The 23,117-nt window shown below is 41.1% G+C and overlaps 1 protein-coding gene across 1 annotated transcript in view; it reads right to left on the bottom strand.

Annotated features, from left to right (window-relative positions):
* The window catches only part of CDKAL1 (CDKAL1 threonylcarbamoyladenosine tRNA methylthiotransferase), a 1,106,309-nt gene that overhangs the window by 444,942 nt on the left and 638,250 nt on the right, over positions 1-23,117 (bottom strand). Inside the window, exon 11 of the mRNA XM_077493830.1 lies at positions 17,928-18,073. Coding sequence (XP_077349956.1) covers positions 17,928-18,073 — 146 coding nt within the window. The remainder of the gene's footprint in view (positions 1-17,927; positions 18,074-23,117) is intronic.

Below are 23,117 nucleotides of genomic sequence, written 5' to 3'. Positions count from 1 at the left end.
GAGACTGATTGAAGCCTCAGTGGAACTAAAGCCTCTCCGAGAACCTTGGTAAAGATTCTCGGGGAGGATGATAGACCGAAGGGAAGTGCTCTGCACTGAAAGTGGTAAACCTTTGTGTCTATCTGCACTGCCATTCGAAGGAATTTCTGGCATTCCTCCCTTATTGGAATATGCAGATAAGCATCCCTTAGATCCAGGGTTGCCATAAATATCTCTTTCTGCAGGAGATTCTTTATGGAATAAATGGACTCCATCCGAAATCTCTTGTAACGGATGGAGCGATTCAGTGGTCGGAGGTTCATAATTAGTCTGAATCTCCCTGACTGCTTTCTTACCACAAAAATGTGCGAGTAAAAACCGTCTCCTTGTTCCTGAATAGGGACTGGTGTCAATACTTCTTGATCCACAATTTCCCCTATCAGTAAAGGTAAGGCCCTGGCCTTTTCTGAGTGACTTGGAAGCTTTGTCACCAGAAACTTGGAAGGAGGGTTGCTGTGAAATTCCAGCGTATGACCCCTTTTTATTATATTTAAGACAAACTCGTTCGAGGTTGTCTCTTCCCATTGTGGAAGAAATTTGCTTAATCTTCCTCCCACAGGAACCCTGACGTCACTGGGGTTTGGGATCCTGATTGGGGTGGCTAAACAGTATGCCCCCTTTTCCTTTATGTCCCGACCAATGTTTTTTGGGGGTTGAACTCTTCTCTGATTTAGAGGGTTCCTTAAAGGGACGAAAAAAATTTCTTTGAAAATTTTTCTTTTTTGCGGGAAAGGTTTTCTTTTTATCCGCCGTCCTTTCTAACGCGGAGTCTAATTCAGGCCCGAAGACTAAGTCTCCTGTAAAAGGGACGCTGCACAGGCGGGTTTTAGACGCCGTGTCTCCCCCCCAGGTTTTCATCCATACTGACCTCCTTGCTGCCACTGAAAGTGCTGCAGACTTAGCCGTAAATTTTACGGAGTCCGTGGAGGCGTCAGAGATGAAACTGGTGGCCTTAAAAAGCATAGGGAAGGATTTCAGAAGCTCCCCCCCTAGGAGTGCCTGCCTTTAAATGTTCTTGTAGTTGTGATAACCAGAACTCCAGGTTTCTAGCTACACAGGAAGTGGCTAGAGCTGGTTTTAAGCCTGCCATAGAGGCATCCCAGGCCCTCTTTAAGACAATGTCTGTTCTCCTGTCCATGGGATCTTTCAGGTGGCCCATATCCTCAAAGGCCAGATCAGCCTGCTTTGAGATTTTGGACAGAGGGGCGTCTAGTTTAGGATTTTTATTCCAGACCGCCTCTGGGCTCTCATCAAAAGGGAACCTTCTCTTAAGGGATTTAGGAAAGAAAACCTTTTTATCTGGTTCAGACCACTCCTTAAGGACAAGGTCAGAAAGCACCTTATGTATAGGGAAAACCCTTGCTTTCTTTTTCCCCAGAGCCTCATACATTTGATCATGTCTGGATAACTGAGTTTCTTCCTCCTCAATTTCCAGAGTATCATAGATAGCCCCCATTAGCTCATCTACTTCCTCGAGAGATAATCTATATTTTGAGGCTTTAGATGCTGCTTGATCCTCTTCCTGACCCGAGTCAGTGTCAGAGGATTCAGGGCTAATCAATGTGGGGCTAGGCTCCCTGACCATACGGGGCTCCCCTGAGCTGGGTGTTGTAAGGCATGGTGAGGAGGAGATTATAGTTGTTTTACTCGTGGAGGCAGCTGCAGCTGATCCCACGTCAGTAATTAACTCCCGGAGGGACTTAAAGGTCGATGCCATTTCCTCTTTAAAGGAGCCCAAAAACTTTGCTAAAGGGGAATCTGCCTCAGATTTAAGCAAGCTTGCAATGCATTGTTTGCATAGGGCTTTGTTAGAGCCAGAGGACAACCTATTCCCACAATTAGGGCACTTTTTGCGGCCTGTCTTGTCTTCCCTTGGTATCTCTTTAGCCTGAAAATAAGAAGACAAAGGATTTCTTAGCGTCAGCACCCTGTCCCTCTTAGAATCACCACTAACAAACAACCTCACTGTGAGTAAACCGCCACCGTGGGGCACTACAGGGCCCAGCCTACAAACACCACCACTCCACCAGAGTAATAGCATGCCCAGCAGCCTACCTGGGATTGGCTGGTGCCTGTCTCTGCCGGAGTATCCTGGGGAATAGCCTCCATGGTCCCCCTCTGATGCTCCGAATCCCGCCGCTAATCCGGTATAGCTGGACGCTGGTCGGGCTTCACAGGCACAGCGCTGGCTCTCCCTCTCCTCCTTGTACCCTTAGAGACCCGGAACCGGAAGTCTCGGCACGCAGTGATGACGCGGTTCCGCCGGAAGTGACGCTCGGCGTCTCCGACCCCACCGCAACAAGGAGCAGAGATGGAAGGTTCCACTCACGCTCCTGGGGGAAACCGGCGCCATTCTGCCCCTGGCCACCTCGGCACTGGAAGGAGGAGGGTAACGGGTCTGCTCCGAATCAGCTGGACGGTACCCGAGCCACAAGGAAAGGTATGGACCCAATACTGCAGCCAAAAAACAGGACCCGGTCCCTTATGGCTAACAGGTTCTCAGGCAGCCCCTGAGAGGGGCCTCCAGGTTCCTGGCAACATGTTCCTCCTTCCTTCTAATGTATGTAAGGCACCTTTAGAAACTGCTGGAAATTGTTGGATAAAATTGAAGCACTGGAAAACGTTTTTTTTTTTAAATAAAAGGAACCACCTTAACCGCCTCACACCGATATACGTCGGCGAAAGGGCACGTACAGGCAGAATCACGTACCTGTACATTGTCCTTTGAGAGGCAGCGGGGGGAGAGCGTCTGCGGGAAGCTCCAGGAGTCGGGTTGTGGGTCCCGCAGACTCAATCGTCGAGGGGATACTCACGATCGCATCACGGAGAGGAAGAACGATGCTCCCTGTGATTGTAGCAGAGATCAGCGATGTGTAAAACACAGCCACAACCCCCCCAGTTAGCAACACATCCCTAGGACACACTTAACCCCTACACTGCCACCTAGTGGTTAACTCCTTCACTGCCAGTGTCATTTACACAGGAATCAGTGCATTTGTATAGCACTGATTGTTGTATAAGTAACAATGGTCCCAAAAATGTGTCAAAAATGTCCGATGTGTCCACCATAATGTCGCAGTCACAATAAAAATCGTTGATCGCCATAAAAAAAATAAAAAAATAAAAATGCTCTAATACCATCCCCTATTTTGTAAACGCTATAACTTTTGCGCAAACCAATCAATCGCTTAATGAGATTTTTTTTTTTCAAAAATATGTAGAAGGATACGTATCAGCCGAAACTGAGGGGAAAAAAACTTTTTTTAATATATTTTTATATATAAGAATGCATTTTTTTCAAACTTGCCGCTTTTTTTTTGTTTATGGCGCAAAAAATAAAAACTGCAGAGGTGATCAAATACCACCAAAAGAAAGCTCTATTTGTGGGGGAAAAAAACCCGCCAATTTTATTTGTTTACAACATGGGGTAAATAGGTAAAAGGGTGCAAAAGCAGTTCTGGGGTTCCCCCTGATGTACTCTTTGTCAACACTTGATGGAGAGGAGTCACTCCTTTCGAAAAGTGTTCTATTCCTTGTGGCATCTTACACAGAAGTGGGCACTGTCATTTTCCCCCACGTTGGACACTCAAGGTGTTTTCTCCACCGCCCCAGGCAACCTGCTGTTGAGTTATGAACGGGACAGCCTGAGAACTTTGTTGTGACTGACTCGCCTCTCGTGGTATCTATGCTTGTGATTTTGTATTTTTATATTTGGTTAATAAATCAGAATCCTTTAAACACTGCATTATGGTGGTGTTTGTGCTACTCTTTCTTCTGTTTCAACACTCAACATAGAATTTCAACTAACTCTACTATAAACATGGCTAACAAAAGTAGAAAGTCATGGGGAATATATGTTTGTCAAGGTTATATGTCATGGAAAAAAATATGTTTTCTTTGGCATTTTAAACTTGTTCTTGTGTAAACTGTTCAAAAAGATTTTTTACTTTTTTTTTGTTTCTGTAGATATTATTCTTGTTGATTGAAATGCCAAGTTCAAAGTATTTCAAATAACAATTACAAAAAGCTTTCAATGTCCTTGGTGTGCACAGGTGAATATTTTTTAAGACAGCCCTACATTTCTGCCAGCAGGGCCAAGTACGTTATGAAGTTTAGGTCCACAACTAACCTCTCTCACACCACAATCCAGTTCTCAACAACATGGTTTCCGTAATGCATGATTCTTTAAGTGCCTGACTTTGAAGTCATAAATTGCCGTCGTTTGAAAATTAAATGCGCTATAGTAAACAATAGTGTCGTCAAAGTACTTGCAATACAATGTCACCCCTAAATAAGTGCTCAGACTGATACACAGATGTCAAGGCTGAATCTCACTATAGGAAGATCAACAACTATGTTCAAGAACAAACTGCAACATTTCATCACTCCTTATTGAGCAAATATTAAAATGTATCAACAAATGTCACCTTTGGTGAAAACAACTGCCATTTGCAGACAGAGGCAGCTTAGTTTAGTGCACATAACTCATCTCCACCTTCATACACAGATCTCCGTTTTTCCTAAAAAAGTGAAGGTTGCCCCGCTCTCTCCTGCTTTGCTATATACTTCAATGGTTCATAATGCACTGTTCGCCATAGCTGCAGTCAATGTGGAGGAATTGCTTCTCAACGTTCACAGAAATAGAATTCAAACCCCATGACCAAATGTATTCTATTGTTTAAACACTAGTGCTTATTCATGCAGTGGGGTTAACATTGTTCCTGTCCTCCAACTGCCCACTGGCACATTAACAGACATACCATGAAATGGTCATGTGCCAAATTTTTTACAGCAGGTCACTTTTGGCAAGCGATACTGCTGCCAAATGCACCCCTAGTCATGTGAAAGGGACCACAGTGCAACTGTCTCTAATGCAAGTGTGCCCAGGAAGCTCCAAGCCATTGCAGTCAGCGGCTCATTGCGAGGGGAATATCTCCTAAATATTTTTTTTACCTACAGGTAAGCCTTAGCCTAAGGCTTAACTGTAGGTAAAAGTAAAAAAAAAAAAAAAAAAACCTAAAAGACTATACAACCGCTTTAAGGATTGCTTATAGTTTGGCATGCAGAGCTGCATGTGCCTAGAATTTGAATCAAAGGGAAAGGTCCACTTTCAATCTTGCCATCTCAACTCCCCAAACACAATGCAGATGATCTCATTTATTTTTTATTTATTTTTTGGATAAATTTGCCATAGTAACATACAAACCCATTAGATAAAATCTTATTACAAAATACAAAGTATGCTATATAGCACACCCGGGGAGAGAGGAAAAGAACGAGACAGGAACCAGCGTCTACTTTCCCTCTCTACCCTTCCCTTTTAAAACCAACGAGAGAGCGGCTTAACTGAGCCTTGCTACCAGCCACTGATAGTCTTCCCAGGGTGTTATAACCCACCCCATCTTTGACTGAACGAAAGGAGCGCAAGGAGGAGGGTCTCCCCCTCCACCCTCTTTTGACTTCCGACAGTAGGTTTGTTAGCCCAACTTACTTCTTAAAACCCCCCCTCCCCCTGGCTATCCCTAAATATTTTAATTACTCAATATACCACCATACTTTGCCCTTGACCAAGGCTCCCACATTCTAAAACTTTTTGAGGTTACATCTCCTTACAAAAACCACTCTCTCTTTGGGGAGGGTTTCATCCATAACAGCAATCCAATTGTTGACAGTAGGGGCCATCTTCGATTGCCATCTTATTGCCATCAATTTCCTAACTTGGAATAAACTTCTCCAGATGGCTACCGTTTTACTCCCATTTTCCAGATAATCTCATTTATTGGTTGTATGTAAGAATATGCAAATGTGAAATGCCCATAGCAATAGCCTGGCCACAGGTTAACCTTAGAAAGTGGTAAATCAGGGTTTCCATCCCAAATTCAACTGAATCTACCCTTGGATCTACAGATCATTCTTGTATTCCATTTTACAATGACTGCAACCTCTTATATGATCAGTGGAATAGTCAGTGAAATATTTCTCTACTCATTGACACATGCTATCAACGGCATGTTGCGCTTGTAGCGATTTCATATATATATTTGTTGATATCATCTCTCCCTAACAGAGTAATAAACATGCCCACATAGAAGACATAGGCAATCCACATAGAATGTTTAAAGGATATTTATGTTGCTCCAAATTTACATGCATGTCTCAATTCTCACATATTAGTGAAATGCATTCTGCTCGACTGTGTAATTAATCAGTGTCCAAAGGAATATTATATCACAGTGCATTTTGCTGTACAACGCATACTTTATATAATGTAAATAAATACAGATTGGCTATCTTTATAAAAATTAGCTCACAGTCTGGCACCATGATATGCAAACACATGGATAAGTTAAGGAGACAGATGAGAAGTAGGTACATTGACAGACGATGTGCAATAGGAAACAGAGAATATCATTTGTATAATGGCTGATAAATGAGGGAAAGAAGTATGGTAATAACTCACAAGAGGTGTCAATATCATACTTGTTGCTTTGCCATTCCACATATTAACTTCAAGCTTGTGATAACACTGCAGCAAAAATGGTCATAAACAAATTGCACAAAACATTCAGTGTAATTTTAATAGTCATTATTGATTGCTTTAAACAGTGGTTCACACCAGTGCGGCTTTAAAGTTGTGCTACCTCAAAACTAACAGTGCAATGCAACTTCATTTAACAGATGTCAATGAAAGTCATTCTGAAATCGAACATTAATAGTGCAGGAACCTTTTTCAAAGTTGCTGTGACTTTAAAATGCCAATCCACTTCTGAGACTGTCTTTTTATAGCAAGTGCAGATTTGTACTGGTTGTTAAAATGATGCATAAGGTTGGTAAAATACATAATAAATGCATATGTATCTATATTTGACTAGGAAACACAGATACAAGCACCTAATTGGTCTGCAAAACTCCTTCCATCTACCGATTGGAGAAAGAAAGAGAAAAACCTCCCACCCACATATTTCTGCAGGTGCCACTTCCTGGCTTCACACCAGGCAAAAAATATTTTCAAGTCCTGTAACTGAAGTTCCCCAAAGCTGGCTTCCAGGGGCTCAACAGTGCTGAGATACAGGACTCAAGACCATTAGATCCCGCTGGACTGGGAGTGTCCAAAGGAGTAACTCCCGCACGACCTGCTATGTCTGCGTACCAAGCCAAGCCCTCCTGGGCTAATTCGGCCAACATTAAGATCAGCGTTACCACCTTATGGATTCTTCGCAACAGATGTGGCATATTCCTAAACAGGGAAAAAGCATCAAATAAGGGCATGACCAAATAATAGCATGACCGTGCAATTGTCATTCAAAATGCGACAGTGCTGAAAGCTCAAAATTGGTCTGGGCAGGAAGGTGTTTAAGTGCCCTGCATTGATGTGGTTAACCATGTTTTGTATTAAAAAAATCTTTGAGAGTTCAGCTTTCCCTTAATAATAAATATTTTTTTTTTGTTTTCTGCAAATTGGTCCCTAGACACATATGTTATTTACTAAGCACAAGGTAGGTGCTCTAAAATGAGGAACACTACATTTTTTATATCATAATTAAAAAAAAAAAAAAAAAAAACACATGGTATATAGAGGGTGTGGGAGGGAACACCATTAAACAATATGAATACAGAAAACAAGATTACTGCTGCATTACACGTATTGATTTAAAAGTTGATGTTGAAATTACCAATGATGCATTTCAAACTACTGTGTATATCATGCAAAAAAAAAAGGCAAACAGATGGTGCTCTGCAGATATTTTGTAATACTTGCAAACACCAAAAATAGACACAAACTAAATTATCTGCAGGTTGAGAATGTAAGTTTTACATATTAGTATTCTAGCAAAATTCCTTCTTTGGGGGAAAAGCCATCTTCTAAGTATATACCCTAAAGAGAATTTGAACAGGAAAACATAGATTGACATAATAAAGCAGTCATTGAAAGGTGATAAAATATATCCAGAGCTCTTTGAAGCACTCATTAAGTGTCACTGACTCCCTAGCTCTGAGAGCACAAGAAGCTCAAACTTGCACCCCATGCAAATCTTAGTGACTGGGATGGGGTATAGGGCTTATGTCACCACTTTCTAAAACTGCATTCAAACATGCATGTGTGGCATACCATTTTATGAATAAAGGGCACTGCCTTTATTCTTTGTAGCTACAGTTTAAAAGTAACTACTTGTGAGACTGTTCTGTTTTTTTCCCCTATAAAATATGACACATATGAGGCAGTCTGTCACTTGCATTATTATATTAATCCTTGTTTTTCTGAGGGCTCCCTTTTTTTACCTCTTGATTCTATCAGTGACTTTTATATTTCTACTTCGAATGACTGGGTGCATGGCATCCCCACACCATGGACAGGGTCAATTTGGATGGATGTGTAGTTTGCAATTTGGCTTTGATGCAGTGCAAGACCACAGCGTCTCTAAAAAAGGTACCCCCAAACCCTTTATACTCATTTCACCTGCACTCTTCTGCAGTCTGTGCCAAGATTGGCTGCACCAATGTCCCGGGGGGTTGTGTTTCTCCCTTTTGCCATGTACCAGTGCTTGTGCCTAGTGATTTGTTGCCAAACCTAAAAAACTCTCGTAGAAGAGCAGGTCAAATGCTCTCAAACACAGAGTTACAAATAATTTCCCTAAGCCGCAAAAGAGCGCAGGTAAAGTAAACATATGGGGATCCCTGGGAGGGAAGTTTGCCATATAAACTGTTGCGGGCAAGTTAACACTTTATTTTTATTTTTTTTGGGGGGGGGGGGGGTTGCTGCAGGTATGATCTTAATTGCATACATACATTGGTCCTCCTAACTGCTGCGAACTTCCAGGTGCTGTGCGGCTAGCTCTCTGCATACTGATCACAGGGGGTCGTATTCTGACCATTGGCACAATTTACAGAATGACCTGTACATTTTTGGACAAATACTAAGCATCCTAAAATTAGGCTAGGCGGCAAGAAGGTGCAATGACATCACAATCTTCACCTTGTCCAGAGAACGCCTTGTATTCAAATTAAAAAAATAGGCTATGAATGGCAGCAGTGCCATGTGAGCGATTCCCTGTGGCCAGTAGATGATCAGGATGGGGACCTGGCAGATCATGGTGAACACTGTTGTAGCTCCAACTACCAAAGTGATTTTGAACTTCTACACTGACTCATTATAGATATGAGATATTCATACTTCGCAGGACTGAAGAATGAATATAATTAGGTTCAGCTTTAAACCATCTAAATAAAAGTTGACTATTGTGATAACACCTGTCAGTGTTATAATGGACAACTTGAAAAATAATAGGATCAGCAAGTAATAAAACTATGTTAAGGGGGGGACTTAACATAGTTAAAAACAAAACCCGCTGTGTTAATGCTAGTGAAAAACAATATATTAGAGGTGCACAAAATGAAAATTTTGGTGCCAAAACCAAAAATGCAGGATGCATTTATACAAAAATACGAAAAGGACAGTTTAAAAAAAAAAAAAAAAAGTTATATTTTTATATATAATTGTATTATATTTGACTTTTTAATTAATATCATCAATTTAAGTTAATATTCATTTATTGTGTGCCATTTTTGGCACCTTTAGTGCAAGAAAAGCTCAAGAAAAATGCAGTCTGTAGTCTCTAACCATCCTTTGCATCATGTCCTCTGTCTCTGACCATCTCTTGTATCATCTCTGCAATCTCTTACTTATCCACTTCAGCCCCGGAAGAATTTACACCCTTCCTGACCAGAGCACTTTTTGCAATTCAGCACTGAGTCACTTTAACTGACAATTGTGCGGTCCTGCGACGTGGCTCTGAAACAAAGTTGATGTTCTTTTTTGCCCACAAATAGAGCTTTCTTTTGGTGGTATTTGATCACCCCTGCGGTTTTTATTTTTTGCGCTATAAACAAAAAAAAGAGCGACAATTTCGAAAAAAAAATGCATTATGATAAATATTCCTCCCCAAAACTATGTTTAAAAAAAAATATTTTTCTTCCCCTCAGTTTAGGCCGATATGTATTCTTCCACATATTTTTGGTAAAAAAATAAAATATAAAATCGCAATAAGCGTTTGGTTTGCGCAAAAGTTATAAAGTTTACAAAATAGGGGATAGTTTTTACGGCATTTTTATTGATTTAAATATTTTTTTTTGCTAGTAATGGCGGCAATCATCAATTTGTATCATGACTACAACATCATGGCGGACACATCAGAAATTTTTGACACGTTTTTGGGACCAGTGTCATTTATACAGCAATCAGTGCTATACAAATGCACAGATTCCTGTGTAAATGACACTGGCAAGGAAGGGGTTAACCACTAGGGGGCAGCGTATGGGTTAAATGTGCCCTGGGGAGTGTTTCTAACTGTGGGGGGTGTGGCTACGTGTGACAGATCACTGATCTCTGCTCCCGATCACAGGGAGCAGAGATCAGTGACACTGTCACTAGGCAGAATGGAGAGATGCTTGTTTATATTAGCATCTTCACGTTCTTCCTACCCGTGAGGCGATCGTGGGTATCCCTGTGGTGATCGAGTCCACGGGACCCACGACCCGACTCATGGAGCTTGCCGCCGCCACACGCCCACTGGCCACCACTTAAAGGGCAATGTACAGGTACGTTAGTTTGCCTTCTGTATGAGGCAAGCAGTTAAACACACTAATAGTACCAGCAAAATTTCCATTTGGTTCACCTTTAGCAGTCATGATACAAGAGGGTAATGCAGCCTCAGCAGTGCCCATCAGATGCAGCCTCACCAGTAACCGGATCAGAGTGGCGATCTACCTCTGTGTCACGGAGCTGGATTTGAATTACCCGAGTAGAGCGGTCGCATTAAGAATGTTTTGTCTCCTGTGTGACATGTTACACTGATTCAATTTCCTGGGATTGGAGCAGTGTGCTGTCCATCACAGCTCAGTGAGACAGGGAGATTGCAGCTCTGCGTGGGGAGGAGGGAAGAGAAGGACTGACTGAACCACCATTATCAGCACCTTTTCATCTTTTGGCTGCATGCTTAAAACACCATTTTCGGGCCAATATGTTTCGGTGGCCAAAATTTCGGCGCACCTCTAAAATATATATTTCTGTTTCATTTTGAATATAGTCCGCCTTTAACAAGTACCACTCAAACTCCATACTATTGTTTGTGGCACTGCCCAATTTCCCACTGGGATGTTAGTACCATGGCAGGCACACGAGTGTATGTGATGTTGCAAAGGGGCTCTCTAGACTAGCACCACCTCCCCGAGTTCCATTCCTCCACCTTACCAAATCTGCAAGCTTAGATAGAAACTTTTGCTGTGACAGGTAAAATCAGCCTCGACAGATTCTATAAATATAAAGGCAGTGCAGGATTTGGCGTCTCCCTTGTCAAAGACTTGAAAGCTTTACCTTTTATTTTGACAGTATACCATGTTCTCACTTTGGCTTTTAGTCATTCAAAGAGAATAACTAAAACAATCTGTCATTGATTAGTAAAGATGCAATTTGTCTGCTTATCCACAGATACGGACTGCAAAACATTTGGCCTGTAGCCTAGGCATGGGAAGTATATTTACACTGAATGATGTAGTTGGCCTTGATGAGGATATAGTATTGTGTGGCTTAGGAAAGAGTGTATTTAGGAGGATAGAATTCACTGATGACAGGGGATCAGACAGAAACATTCTGCACCATTCTATCACAATACTAAGCGGCATACAAGGTTAGAGTAAACATTTGCAAGATTCTATGAGAATGGAATGAGCGTAGAAAGCCAAGCAAAGGCAGAACGTGATTTTATGTGCAAAGAGCATTGAGGTTTATAGGTTGAAAACTAAACTGTATTTCTGTTACATTTGAAAGAATCCATTAATAATAATAAAAAAAAAACAACAATAAAGAATTTTGAGTTTATGTTAGATCAACTGCTGGTCTATTTCTCGGGTAATGTGTACTGAAGAGTCTAGAATTTTCTAAGTGCTGTGGATAGTAAAATAGGGTCTCACTTTAATTGGTGGGGTGTCCTTTTTTGCATAATTATTTAACACACTGCAAAGAAACAAATGCACATGTTGCTGCATGACCCTAAATGTCCATCGTGGAAGTAAGAAGCCAAGTACGAAGGACTAGGAAATGATAAAGCTCATCAACAGCCACTCACTGCCCATTAATGAAAATAGGATTTTTTTCGTCATACTTTCCTGTAAAATCCTTTTCTTTGAGTACATCATGGGACACAGAGTTAGGCTAATATTCATTACCTGCTGGGTTAGATGTCACCTATAAGTGAACGGACATTGAAAGACCAATGGTCTTTAGACAGAAAGTGATCCCTTATATTATTATACAGGATTTATATAGCGCCAACAGTTTGCACAGCGATTTACATCAGGGCAGACAGTACACTTACAATACAAATCAATATAGGAAGGACTAGAGGGTCCTGCTTGTTAGAGCTTACATATATAACCCCTCCCATACAGGAAGTACTTCAGTTTTGTAGCAAGCACCTCAAAAGAGGGGAGGGACCTCTGTGTCCCATGATACACTCAAAGAAAAGGCTTTTACAGTTAAGTATAATGAAAAAATCCTATTTTCTTTTTCATACATCATGGGGCACAGTCAGGCTAATATTCATTACCTGCTGGGATGTCCCAGAGCAATAGCCTTGAGGGGAGGGAGACACCCTGCCAAACAATAGCCATCAGACCTTATACAGCAGCCTGCAGTACACTGCGGCCGAAAGCCAAATCCTCGGCTGCTCAAACATCCACTTCATAACATTTTGTTTACGTATGCACTGAAGACCAGGTAGCAGCCCTACAAATCTGAGCCACAGATAACGCATGGCGAAAAGCCCAGGAGGTTCCTACACCCCTGATAGAATGAGCCCTCACCCTAAAGGGAGAAACTAAGTTTCAGACCATACGCCTGAATGACTAATTGACGGGACCCAATTGGCAATGCGAGCTTTGGAAGCTGCCTGTCCCTTCTTGGGTCCTTTTGGTAAAACAAAAAAGGAGTCTGATCCTCACATCTCCACAGATCTAGACAAATAAACCTTAACTGCCCAGGCAACGTCCAAAGAATGCAGTGGTCTCTCTTCCGCCGAACGAGGCTGAGAGAAAAAAGAAGGCAAAGTAATGTCCTGAATTAAATGAAAGGCCAACACCACTTTTGGCAAAAAGGATGGAACAGGTCGTAACACAACCCTGTTTTGGTGAAGGATGAAGTATGTTTCTCTGAACGAAAGGGCCACCAATTCCACACCCCTCTAGTCGAGATGATGGCCATCAGGAAGGCTAGCTTGTGTGACAGCAAGTCTAATGTAATTTTCTTGATAGGCTCAAATGGTTGTTTCTGTAACACAGACAGCACAAAGTTTAAGACCCAAGGACACATAGGCGACATAATGGGGGGAAACGACGAGTTCCCCCCTGCATAAAGGTTCGGACAATTGAATGGGAAGCTAAAGGCCTTTGGAAGAATACTGATAGGGCTGAAACTTGACAGCTGATTGTACTTAAAGCCAATTTGATTTCCAAAGCTGACTGTAGAAAAGACAGAATTATCCCAATCACATATTTTTCGAGGATGACACTTTTTGGCTTCACACCAAGCAATATAAGTCTTCCAGACCTTACAATAGATCTTCCTAATGACAGCTTTTTATCAGAAACCATGAACCAGACCGAGACAGAAGTACATTTAAATCACACTTGGAGCTTGTCTCAAGGTTGACTTTTCAGTATTGATGATCCAGCTTAAGCTATCCAAATACTGCACTGTGCTTGTTATGCCCTGTTCTAGATCCTGCAGTGAGTGATCTCTGAGCAGGAGGTCATCCAGATACCCGAGCACCAGGAACCCAGTACTGGTGCACGCCCGGGGGAGCTGTAGCAAGCCAAAGGGTAGAGCCACAAACTGAAAATGACTTTCCTCTACTGCAAATTGCAGGAACCTCTGATGAGGCTAAAAGATAGGTACATGTAAATATGCATCCTTTATATCGATGGAGGCTAGAAAGTCCCCCATCTGGAATGAGGCTATTACTGAGTGGACAGACTCCATCCGAAAGAACTGGATCAGTAGATATCTTAGGTCCAAAATGGGCCCTGTGCCCCCGTTTGGTTTTTGAACCGTAAATAGTAATAGTGGGGGCATCAGCTCAAAAAGGAGGGATGGTGCTGGGTTTAGAAGAATTTTGGACCCACAGATTTTTTTGGCCCTGACCCTAGTGTCCTGTTGGTGGCAGAACTGCCTTGGCACTGAGACAATTTGAGGAAGCACTTCCTGAGGTTTTAAACGAGGAACACCTGGTGCTTTACTTCACAGGAAGTAGTGAACTCTTCTCTCCAGAAATCTTTTGGATATATTTGTCCAAAAGATCAACACATAAATGTTCCTCATGAAAGGGGAAACCTGACAATAACTTCTTACAAGGAAGTTCAGCTGACCAGTTCTTAAGCCACAAAAATCTGCACATATGTACAGACAAGAGACAATATATGTACAGACTTTTAAGGCCTCAACAGCAAAACACAGCGCTCAAGAAATATCTGCCTTATTTTCAGGCAGCTTGTCCTCCTGGTTAGACCTGGACAGGCTATATGATCTGATCCTTTACGGACTGGCAGATACCAATTTCTGTAACAGCTGGCTGAATAGCTGAACTGGCCAAAGAAAAGGAAGCCTTTAATAGCTCCAATTTCTTGTCAACAGGGTCTTTCAAGCCCTGTGTGTTATCTACCAGACAAGTCAAGTTCTTGTTTAAGGAAAAGACTGCTGCATCTATAGCTGGCATGCTCCACTTCTTAACAAACTTTCCATCTATGGGATATAAAAGGGAAAACCTCTTAGGAGGAACAAAAATCCTGTCAGGATGTTCCCAATCAGCATACACAGCCTGTTCCAACAGAGGATGTAAGGGGAAAGCCTATGTGGTCTGAAGAGGACTCAGGGATTCCAAAGAGGGCCAGGGAGGCTTAGTAACCTCTGCAAGAGGCAAATTAAAAGCAGAATGAACCATTTCGGTAAGAGTCAGGATCAAAAGCCTCTATGATTGAGAGGCAGACACCAACTGGATATCTTCTTGTCCAGATTGCTCGGAAGCAAACTCATCCACCAGGCTATCTACAGAATCCTGAACTTTTAGCTCTTCCCCATCCTCAACCCATTCCTGCTCCAGACTAGGAGGCTTCCGGGGAGGGGAATCGGTCATGCTTCTTATCACCCTGCGGGATGGAGGCAATCATGCCAGAATTCCTGTGCTCTAACCTGGCTAGGGCTAAGGACATTTCATCCTTCGTGATAAAGGGTGAAGCAGCACTGTTGACTGTAGACACAATCCAAAATAGGCACAGCAGCTCAGATTGCCCGGTAGCCTCTAGTCATTCAGGGGATACAACACTAGGGATATGACTAGGTTCATCAGGAACTACTGATGACATATATGTGCCCTTCCCTGTAGTGTTAGTCCCGCTCCTCTTTTTTGAAGAAATTTACTAGTCACAAAAAGGGAGTACCTGGGTGTAGTATTGACACACCTCAGAAGGGAGACCCTTTAATAGGGCTCATCGAGCCCCTATGCAACAATCCTGCTAAGCACCTTTAGCCTGCCAAGCAACACCTGGTGACTCAGGTGACCTGGATAAGGAGAAATGAACCACTGCAAGTGCCTGGTTCAAAATCCTGCTTTGTGTCCCACAGCTGCCTTCTGGAAGCACTGCATGCTTGGCATACACAGCTTAAATAAGCTGGCTGTGTGCCAGAATGTTCGGTGTGCGCGCACACAGATGCATGGTCCTGGCGAATGGGCGTGACTGTATTCGGGTATGATGCAAATCTTTGTGTGCCCAGATAAAGGCTACAACGTATGTGCGGTGAGGCCGCCAAACAAACTGCTGAGCCCAGCGACACCCTTGTGAATGCACTTGCGCCATGGCGAACAAAGATGAAATGGCGCACCATCATACAGGTAAAAAAACTAGACACAAGCAAAAAAGGTACACCTTGCAAACACCCACAGTCAGCCCACAACTCCCCCATATGGTCACCGAACACAGGTGTCTAGCCTCTAGCTAGCTTGACTGATTGTTGTAATCACTGGTAAATAATTAAAGGGGTCTCACTTACCCGTCTAGGCACAGGGCAACTTAGAAACTAAGAGCCCAATTTTCACCATTCACGGCGGGTTCCTGTCACTTGAGGACCTTTAAGGACTGGGTACCCTTTTCTTGCTTAGGGTCCACTCCTTTTGACCTGAACAGTACCCTGCAGAAATGTCTTAGTGCTGTAGTGTCCAGGATTCCACGTCACAGGGTGCACCACCCCGGGGGGCGCATGACAGGCAAAATTTTGCAGGATAACCCAGCAGGTAATGAATATTAGCCCAACTCTGTGTCCCATAATGTATGAAAAAGAATTATTTTATCACACAGTTTGAGGAATCTGAGTCTAGCCCTGTATAGGCAATAATGGTACTGATGCAGTAGGAGCTGGTACACAAGCTGTAAGCTAAAGCCGGCCATAGATGGAACATTTTTCCTTCCTGCAAGCATGGGTTGCAGGAAAGAAAATTACTTGCTTCCCCCATCAATGCAGTCAGTGTTGATGGGGGAATCCTTCCCGCAGAGCCATTATGTTCTCCCAGCAGGAAGGGGGGAACAGGGGAAGCCATCCCCGCCAGGAGAACAGTGATAATTGCTAGTGCAAAATCTGTTTTACCCAAGTTGCTCATACATGGTTCAAATCTCGGCCAGTTCCTGCTAAATTGCCCAAAATTTGAACTGTCTATAACTGGCTTAAGCTTTTTGGTGGGAGACATGTCTCCATCAAGGTAGTACTGTGCCTAATCTTTGATATTTTGTCTAAAAAAAAATCTCAAAGCAGAACAATTACAACTGACAGGAAAAGAACGGACATCTCTGCCATTAGCAAATGATGTTTCTCTCTTCAGCAAAGGTATTGAAAATTAGTTATGAATGATGTAAAGATGGGAACATGAAATTAATAAACAGAATGAGTCATTGGCTGCATTTCAGCAGACCAAGCATTTTACTAGACAGTCTCCAACTCTTTGACTGGTATGACTAACGGACTTTTAAAATAATCAGTAGGTTAATTTTCTGCCCGTTTTACTAATAAAGAAGTAAAAAGTGTATATAAAAAAATAAAAATAAAAAGTCTGCCAAGTGAAGTTTTACACTGTGCTAGCATAAGTACAAGGTGTACACTTGTGGATTCCAAAATGATAGAGAAAGAACAATGTTTAATTTCCTGTTAAATAACCGACTCGTGATATTTAACACGAAGAAAGCATCTGCCTAATGTGAACTCAAGCAATGTTATTTCCAAAACTTCATTTAGAAAATCTAAGTTTAGTCAAACATAGCTAAGATAAAGTCAAAGTAATTGTATTAGCACATGTTTAGCCCTCAGGGATATACAAGCAAATGCTGAAGACCTTAGAACACTGACATATCAGTCATGTAGATGCAGACAGAGCTGAGAAATTACATCTCATAAAGTAATGTGTCTATTAGATTGCTATATCTGTCACCTCTCCCGCTCTGGGGATCATTCTTCTTCTAGGAACTGCTCTATAAAACTTTTACTCTTCCAGCGTTCTTTAGCAAAGCTTATTTCTTTTTTATTTCTATGAGAACACAGGGTAGGATAGAGTCTACCTGCACATATCTTTATTAACATTCTCTCATCCCATTTTATGTGAACAAGTCAAATAAACATTTTTAACAATAAAACATATGCCTCCCAGGGATGAAAGTTGTTCTTAAGAATGTGAAAAACTGCATGAATGCTTTGTTCCCAAGAATTTAGGAACCTTGAAGTTTTTCATTTTTCTTCCTGTGAATATGTTACCTTTTAGAAGCAATGCTAATCTCACTCTGCACACAAGTAAATATACCTCTCCTTTAAGAAATCCACAACTCTTTTGAAGTCTGTTATGCAGTATTCTCTCTTCATATCCATAAGCACGCTGTCTGAAGCGGACTGTACTGGGATGTGCAGAAACGCGTACACACGGGGATGGTTCAATATCTTTGCCATTTCCTGAAAAGACAGAAAATGTATTGTTATTAACAAAGTGCATGAAATAAAATAAATACATAACTGGTACACAACATGCTCAGCACAAAATCAACGCGCTAGCTTAATTTGCCCTCAATTGTTCTAAAATGGATATGTTTAACTTGCCACTAATAAGTAAATAACAACACCATAGTGTGAACATAAAATAATGGAAAGTGCAGCAATCAACATCAGTGACTCACAATATTATGATAATAATAATAAAAAAGTTATTTGTTTGACAAGTGTCGACTCACCTGGCATTTCTTATAACAAGATTTTATAATGCCTTGGCAATTCCAAATTTCACCTGCTGGAGCTGTGAAACATACAGTGTCATTCAGACCTAATCATGAACTCAAGCCCCATAAACACGGGTCGAATGTCGGGGGAGGCATTGGCCGGTTAAAAAAACAAAAACAAAAAACATTAGGACTGTTGGACTGTATGTTTCCCAGCCGGGCCGGCTTATTGAGACAATAATTAAAATCCTTATTTTATACAAAACCATTAAAATACATAATTGTCATCAAACACAGTTATAAAATGTTGTCTGTTCCATCAATACATTTTTGTATTCATTTTTCCAAAAGGATAAATTCTCCTTCCACATTGCAGTTCAATATATAATGTAAACGTTGCCCAAATGCTGAGCAACATTTACAATATATATTGGACTGTAACATGTATCCTTTTGGAAAATTGAATACACAAATGTATTGATGAAACAGACAACATTTTATAACTGTGTTTGATGACAATTATGTATTTTAATGGTTTTGTATAACCACTTCAGCTCCAGGCCATTTCTGGAATTTTTTTACATTTATCAGCATTTTTTGCTAGAAAATGTCTTAGAATCCAAAAACATTATTATTATTTTAAAAGCAGAGGCCCTAGAAAATAAATTGATGGGTTTTGCAATGTATGCCACACAGTATTTGAGCAGCAGTTTTTTAAATGCAATTTTTGAGAAAAAAACAAAACACTTTTTTGAATTTTTATGCAAAAAACTAAATAAAAACGAAAAAAAAATATATATAACAACAGTACATAACCCATTTTTTGTAAAATGTAAAAGATTGTCACTCCAAGAAAAAAAAAGATGAAACATGTTATGATTTAAAATTGAGCACACCTGTGCAGCGGCGACAAATGGTGTAAATTTTACTATCCACAGCCAATGCTTTAAAAGTCTTTACAGGTACATGACAGATACTCTTCAAAACATCAAGATCTGCTTTGTGAATGATTTTATCCTTTTTAAAATGGTGTCAATGACATCCGGGTAAACTGAAAATTATGTTATTTCATCACTATCAAGTTATAGCTATGGAGACACAATCAAAGCATATCCCAGCTTTGTTAGGGTGCCCGGACAGCTGGTGGGCCTGCTGGCTGGTTACTCGGGTCTCCTGGCAAGATGGGAGAGCCATAGCGAGCCCCAGAAGGCTACTTAGCAACACCAATTGCTATTACAAGTGAGTCAACCGCCAGCTCTAAAAAGTGGTACCAGGATGATGGCATCACACATCATCCCTATACAACCACTTCAAGTCAAGCAACATACCAGTATGTCGATTGGTGGCAAGTCGTTAAAAAAAAGCACCTGCTGTTTGTTTACATTAAAAGGGTGGCAGGATGCCAAATCCCTGCTGCCAGAGGCAAAACAGTAAGGTGGCTGCTATTTTTGAGTCTTGGTTTGTTAAGGCCTCAATTCACACCAACATACTTATGTGTACATCCATTTAAAGGCCATCTTTGTCCTTGTTGGAAGCCCGGTTGTTCTGTGCATCTGTGTGCAGAAAGTAACATTCATGTCTATTGAGATGCAGCGGTTGCGCGGACACAGCTGCTGGGCCCAACTTGACAACGGTGCAGGTGGACAAATCTGCATACAGATTTGACAGATTTAAGAAATGAATCAGTCAAAATATTTTCCTTTTAAACATTTTCTTCTCTGTTGGGTCTCTCATGTTATAACTCACATCACCTGTCCTTCCTGGACTACTGAGAGCCTATCATTTCTTATATTGCCATTTCTGGCAGCACTACCAGAAAAGTGATCTTTTTTTGCACAACTCACACAACTTTAATGTTTCTGGAAGCAGTAGTGGAGAAATACAATGGTACAGTCCAGATTGAAGCCAGCACCATTCCCACACAGATGCTCACCTAAGAAATAAACACACCTATCAAGGGTGACTTAAAGGAAAAGTTCACCTATGCAAAAATAAATAAATAACTGCACATCATTTATTTTATTTTTTTACTTGGAGCCTGCAAACGAATGCACCCGCGATCAGCAGATCATGGGTGCAATCTCAGGCTCCTGCAGACTGTCAGAGTATTTGTCTGCTCGTACAGGCCCACAGGCAACATCAATGAACTACATAGAATGGTCAACAGCGCCCTGGCATTTCATTGAGAACTACAGGCCGCCAGCTGCAAAGGGTGTCAGTAATTGTAGTTCTCCCATTCACAGAACTGTGAATGAATGAGGTGGCCGGAGCCCAACGCAACGGCAGTTTTTTGTTTTTATTGTGACAACAGATGCAGGGAGAGGATCCACAGCCCACTGTCACAATGGGGGGGTGGGTGGTGTAAGGAAGATGGGATTTCTACTGCAACAAAAACATGTTACACCCTAAATAATGGTGTAACATGTCAGAGAAGGTGAACTTATCCTTTAAGAAATAACCCAGAAATATAAAAGGATTTCATGGTTTGTTTTTTGAAGGATGGGCTATAGTAACAGCCATATGTTATCTATGTATTCTGTTGGCTCAAGTTATGGGAATCTTAAAAGTAATTTAACAGAGATGTAGAGTCTCAAATGTGCATCTAACAAACCAATACATTTTGCTTCTGGTTTCAGAGGTAAAGTACTATACATGTTGGTACCCAGCTGTGCTTTATATTAAAAGATTATGAAAAGTTGACCCTAACCTACGAGGCTGCATGTATATGGGAAAAAAAATATAAAATCTAAGATCCTACAGCATAGCCTCACAGGAAAAGGAATTGTCTTAAACTTTTAAAAGAAAATATCTTTATTTTTAAATGCCTCAAAGCAGATATGGGTTAAAAGCACTTAATTCAAACACTGTTTCCCTAAAACACTCCAGGCTGTTTAAAAATCATCAGAGAGCGAGCCAATATTGGGCCTCACCTCTTGGCCATAAACCATGTCTCTAGTTATGAACCATGTCTCCAGTTGATAATCTTGGCTTTAGGCAAATCTATTGTATGCATCACTGCTGCTGCATCCTCCTTGGCTTTTAAAATTTAATGTGCACATTAGAATATGTGTTTGAAGCAAATGCAGACAGTCAGGTAACCAATACCTAAGACAACTGATTTATTAAACAGTCAAAAGTCTAAAAAGTGCATCAATCAAGTATTAAATACATTTTATTATTATATTCTTTCAAGTCTGAGCAAATCTATAGGATATTATTACTTGTTCTGTTTAATAAATACACATCATGGACATATTTTATGTTTTTGAACTTTGTCCAAGTCAAACTAAAGTCATATGTTTACTTGAATGTCTCATTACCTTACAGGAAGGCCAATCATAGGAGAATTACAAAGGCTGTCATTGCCGATCTATCCTTTTGATAATGCTAGTTGGTTGTCAAGCAAACACACTGGATTCAGTTTTATTTTCTAAATTGGTGGCCAGTAGTAGTATGTAGATCTAATGTTTTTAATTTCACATGCTTGTATAATGTCAATGACCCAACATGTATAAAAGTAAGATTGAGCAAGACAACTAACATACTAAGGAGAAGGTCAGTGGATTTGTTTTGAAGGCTTATTTGCATGTGTTTATTATATTAATAAAGATTAACACTTAAATATAAACCCATTAAGATGAGGCAATAGGGTGGGCCAGATGATGGGCTATACTTTAACCCCCCCTTTTTCCCACATGCAGAGGACTTCAAACAACAGGCACCTCATAAGGCTGCTTTCACACTGAGGCGTTGGGGCGTCGGCGGTAAAGTGCCACTATTTTTCGCGTTGGTTTACCTTTGTATTAGCAGTGCTATTCGGCCGCTCGCGGGGAATTTTTAAGCCCCACTAGCGCTTTGCCGATGGTTTGGAGGGCTGCCCATTGATTTCACCACTCCTACAGCGCTGCAAAGATGCTGCTTGCAAGACTTTCTTTACCATCCTGCAAGCGCACTACTTCAGTGTGAAAGCACTCGGGCTTTCACACTGGAGTGAGAGAAAAGGCTCTTTGAAGGCACTATTTTTAGCGCTATAGCAAATGTACAACGCCTCAGTGTGAAAGCAACCTAACCATTTTTACATCACTAGCGAAATCTGTGAATTATTAAAGTCTCATCTGCCAATTTTGCCATGGCCTTTCTTGTTTCCAGTCATTTCCATTGGTTTGAATGTTTTAGGACCAACATGAATAAGTTGGACTTCAATATCAAATTATTTAATTAACAATACCTGCGTCAAAAGCTTTAGGCCAGCTGAACCAGTGAGAAGAGCATATTATGTTTCAGCAGTTATTTTGTCTGTATAACAACCAACTATACTGGCTGTATTTTAGGTCAAAATTTACAGATATTGGTTGTATGTTTCTCCTGCCTTTTCAATGAAAAAGTAAAACATGAGGCAATAGGCTGAAATAAATCAAATCCAGTGTTGTCTTTTTCAGTGAAACAGCTCAGTACATATTTCGTGCTTAGTTTAAACCAATCATGAGGATTATCCAGCTATGCTCAGCCACAATCAATACATTTCATATACATGAAGGCTCAGGCATTGAGATCATTGAAAAGCATTTACAAGAGTTCACAAGCATCCATTTTAAGATTTACCTTGAAGGACAAAAGTATACTTAAAGAGGAGTTTCCATTTGAAAAAAAAATAAAATAAATGTAAATCGGCTACAAATACTGCAGCTGCTGACTTTTAATAATCGGACACTTACCTGTTCCAGGGTTCAGAGATGCAGGGGGGTCGAAGCTCCACTTGTCCCCGCCTCCGCTCAGCGGGGACA

The sequence above is a fragment of the Lithobates pipiens genome, unplaced genomic scaffold, assembly GCF_037356315.1.
Source record: "Lithobates pipiens isolate NorthernLeopardFrog02 unplaced genomic scaffold, aLitPip1_a1.2 Scaffold_19, whole genome shotgun sequence".
In the NCBI taxonomy this organism is placed as follows: domain Eukaryota; kingdom Metazoa; phylum Chordata; class Amphibia; order Anura; family Ranidae; genus Lithobates; species Lithobates pipiens.
Note: the sequence above shows the minus strand (reverse complement) of the source record. Positions and strands in the feature narration are given on the sequence as shown.